This window comes from Penaeus chinensis, chromosome 26 (assembly GCF_019202785.1).
Source record: "Penaeus chinensis breed Huanghai No. 1 chromosome 26, ASM1920278v2, whole genome shotgun sequence".
Taxonomy (NCBI): Eukaryota; Metazoa; Arthropoda; class Malacostraca; order Decapoda; family Penaeidae; genus Penaeus; species Penaeus chinensis.
In genome coordinates, this window is record NC_061844.1 from 16,655,666 (window position 1) to 16,659,180 (window position 3,515).

Here is a 3,515-nt window from a genome sequence, read left to right on the forward strand (position 1 = left end):
CTAGCGGGTCCGGGCGCCGTCGGCAGCGGGTCGGGCCGCCCTCGGCGAGCGGAGTCCGGGCGCCCGTCGGCAGCGGGTCCGGGCGCCCTCGCGCGGGTCCGGGCGCCCTCGGCAGGGTCGGGGCCGTCGGGTAGTGGGTCGGGCGCCGTCGGCAGCGGGGTCCGGGCGCCCTCGGCAGTGGGTCCGGGCGCCGTCGGGCAGCGGGTCCGGGGCGCCCTCGGCAGCGGGTCGGGCGCCGTCGGGCACGGGGGTACGGGCGCCCGTCGGCTGCTGGTCCGGGCGGCCGTCGGGCAGCGGGTCCGGGCGCCTGTCGGGTAGTGGTCCGGCGCCGTCGCAGCGGGTCCGGGCGCCGTCGGGTAGTGGGTCCGGGCGCCGTCGGCAGGCGGGTCCGGGCGCCGTCGGGTCAGCGGGGTCCGGCGCCTCGGCAGCGGGGTCCGGGCGCCGTCGGGTAGTGGGTCCGGGCGCCGTCGGGTAGTGGGTCCGGCCGCCGTCGGGCAGCGGGTCCGGGCGCTGTCGGGTAGTGGGTCCGGGCGCCGTCGGCAGCGGGTCCGGGCGCCGTCGGGCAGCGGGTACGGGCGCCGTCGGCAGCGGGTCCGGGCGCTGTCGGGTAGTGGGTCCGGGCGCCCTCGGCAGCGGGTCTGGGCGCCCTCGGCAGCGGGTCCGGGCGCCGTCGGGCAGCGGGTACGGGCGCCGTCGGCAGCGGGTCCGGTCGCCGTCGGCAGCGGGTCCGGGCGCCGTCGGCAGCGGGTCCGGGCGCCCTCGGCAGCGGGTCCGGGCGCCCTCGGCAGCGGGTCCGGGCGCCCTCGGCAGCGGGTCCGGGCGCCGTCGGTCAGCGGGTCCGGGCGCCGTCGGGTAGTGGGTCCGGGCGCCCTCGGCAGCGGGTCCGGGCGCCGTCGGGCAGCGGGTACGGGCGCCGTCGGCAGCGGGTCCGGGCGCCGTCGGCAGCGGGTCCGGGCGCCGTCGGCAGCGGGTCCGGGCGCCGTCGGCAGCGGGTCCGGGCGCCCTCGGCAGCGGGTCCGGGCGCCGTCGGGTAGTGGGTCCGGGCGCCGTCGGCAGGGGGTCCGGGCGCCCTCGGCAGCGGGTCCGGGCGCCGTCGGCAGCGGGTCCGGGCGCCGTCGGCAGCGGGTCCGGACGCTGTCGGGCAGCGGGTCCGGGCGCCCTCGGCAGCGGGTCCGGGCGCCGTCGGGTAGTGGGTCCGGGCGCCGTCGGTCAGCGGGTCCGGGCGCTGTCGGGTAGAGGGTCCGGGCGCCGTCGGGTAGAGGGTCCGACGGCAGCGGGTTCGGGCGCCGTCGGCAGGGGATCCGGGCGCCGTCGGCAGCGGGTCCGGGCGCCGTCGGCAGCGGGTCCGGGCGCCGTCGGCAGCGGGTCCGGGCGCCGTGGCGGCGTTCGAACCGCGCGCCGCCGCCGAGGCCGAGGGTGCAGCACCCAGCGTGACGTCACGACAACGTTGCTCTCGGCAGGGCCTTCATTTTATTTCCGGGCTCGCGGTGATTTTACTCCTTCATTTGACCGTCTGGCTGTTTGGGTCGAGGCGTGAATTCCGTCCGTAGCGGAGGGCGTGCTTCCGAGAGCCGCAGGGCCCCGAGCAAGGCGCGAAAAAAGCGGAAATGAACTAGCGGCCCTGGCGATTCCGGCAACGGGCCTCAGTCTAGTGGCGGCTCAGCTGTTAGTGCAAAGCCGTCTGCAACGTCAAGTGAATTTTGCGTTTTTTTACGTTTAATGTCAGTCCTCCTGCGTCAGGTAGGTGACTTGTGACAGTAGGCGTGGGTGGGCGTGTGTCTGGTACGCCCACGGTGAGGTTGAGGGCGGGGAGAGAGGTTTAAAGGGTCGAGATAACGCTAGTGGTTAAAGAAGGCAAAGGATCAGGCGTTTTCAATGATGGGGAATAAATATGTATTTTCCCTCCGAGTTCGAAAAGGTCCACAAACCAGGGGATTTGGGCGATCTTCTCCTCAGATTTATTACATACGTCTTCGGTTAAACGGGGAGGGGGAGGTGTAGCTTGTTTTAAACTGTACACATGTTTTTTTCAGGGTTTTTTCTCGGGTTTGTGTGGGATAGATTTTTGGATTTGTCTTGTTTTATTTTTGTACATATTATTCGTCTTCCTAATTTGATATTAGGAGGATCATCATCACTATCGTTAATTAGGAAATGGTAGATTGGAAATGATGAAATTTCCACCCAGTATTTTGGTGGGTGTGTGAATCAACCTTGTTATGTTTTATTTTTCATAATTTTATTGTTTTTACTGTTGTTTTCATCAGTATTGTTGTTGAAATTAGAATTGGATTTTACCCTTATTTCCAATATATTTATGACACTTGATTGGGATTCTGTAATGTCAAGTTTTCAGTAATATTCAAGTAATCAGAATTGATAGGCCTACATCATCACCTGTTCTCCAACCGATTATTAATATGACGGGAATTTGACACGAGCAGGATTTAAAAGAAGTGGAGAAAATTGTCGATGCCTAGATATTGATAATTATCTTCTTTTTTACGAAATGAAACCGACTCGTGGCGTATGGGGGAGGGATATGAACAGGTGGTAGGAAAATGAAGTTCTTATGTTATTTTCTCTCCTTGTGGCGAATGTAGGTCTTGCCGTTGTTGTTTTCGGTTAGGTTAGAGGTAGAATATGTTACCCTAGTATTTCCATTATCGTGCAATTGATTTTCGTAAGGTGGGCAGAGAAAGATGTTTTTAATGTTTGCAGATGTTTGTAGCTCGAGTTTGTAATTTTGTGCGTCTGTCCTGCATTTTGATTTTCTCTTGCTTTGGCTTCTGAAAATAGAAAAAATGGGTCTAAAAGAAAGTAATTTGGCTCATTAACAAGCAGTGGTTGTTAGCGAATTTACGGGAGTTGTGCGATTCGAAAGCATTGTCATTTTACCCTGACTGATGTTCTTGGATGCTGGGTGAATTTGGCCTAATGATATTGTACATTTTTTTATAGAATATATAAACTACACAATTAAATTATAATAGCATATTGAAAATTTATGAGGATTTTAGAATTAGAATTTGTCTTTCTTCCAGCTCTGTTTTGAGTGTAATATAGAGTTGGATCCTAATAGTCGGTAGCATTATGTGGTTAACAAGCGGCATATGGTTTGATTTTGAATAACTGGTTCAGATTAGTCTGGAAATGTGTAATTGCTTCTTGGTTGTCCTTTTCTTGTGTTTTTTTTTATTTTTTTATTTGGTGGTGTGTGACGTATTCGTTTTTTTTGTTTTTGTTTTTTTTTTGTTCGTTTGTATGTATGTCTTCGTGAGTTGATGGCCAAGAATATCTTAGTACATATGTGTTTGATTGAACTTGATTGTGCATAATTATGGGTATATGTGTATGAGAAATTTAACTTCCTATCACTGAAGTTTGTATTCGAAATTTCACGCATTGGGTATTTGTGGCGGTTTATGCTAATTAGTCACTCATTTGTTTAAGAAGCTTGGACACTTGCCTTAGAGGGGTGAGGATCTTCTGCGTTTATTTGGGCACCTGTTTGT

General features: G+C 57.1%; 1 protein-coding gene across 1 annotated transcript in view; it reads right to left on the reverse strand.

The window, feature by feature from the left end:
* LOC125039032 (translation initiation factor IF-2-like) overlaps positions 1 to 3,515 on the reverse strand; it is a 3,726-nt gene continuing 211 nt past the window's right edge. Inside the window, exons 2-4 of the mRNA XM_047632751.1 lie at positions 3,470 to 3,515; positions 2,782 to 2,789; positions 1 to 307 (exon numbers count right to left, since the gene is read on the reverse strand). The exon at positions 3,470 to 3,515 is cut by the window's right edge and continues 56 nt beyond it. Of these exons, the coding sequence (XP_047488707.1) occupies positions 1 to 307; positions 2,782 to 2,789; positions 3,470 to 3,515 (361 nt within the window). The remainder of the gene's footprint in view (positions 308 to 2,781; positions 2,790 to 3,469) is intronic.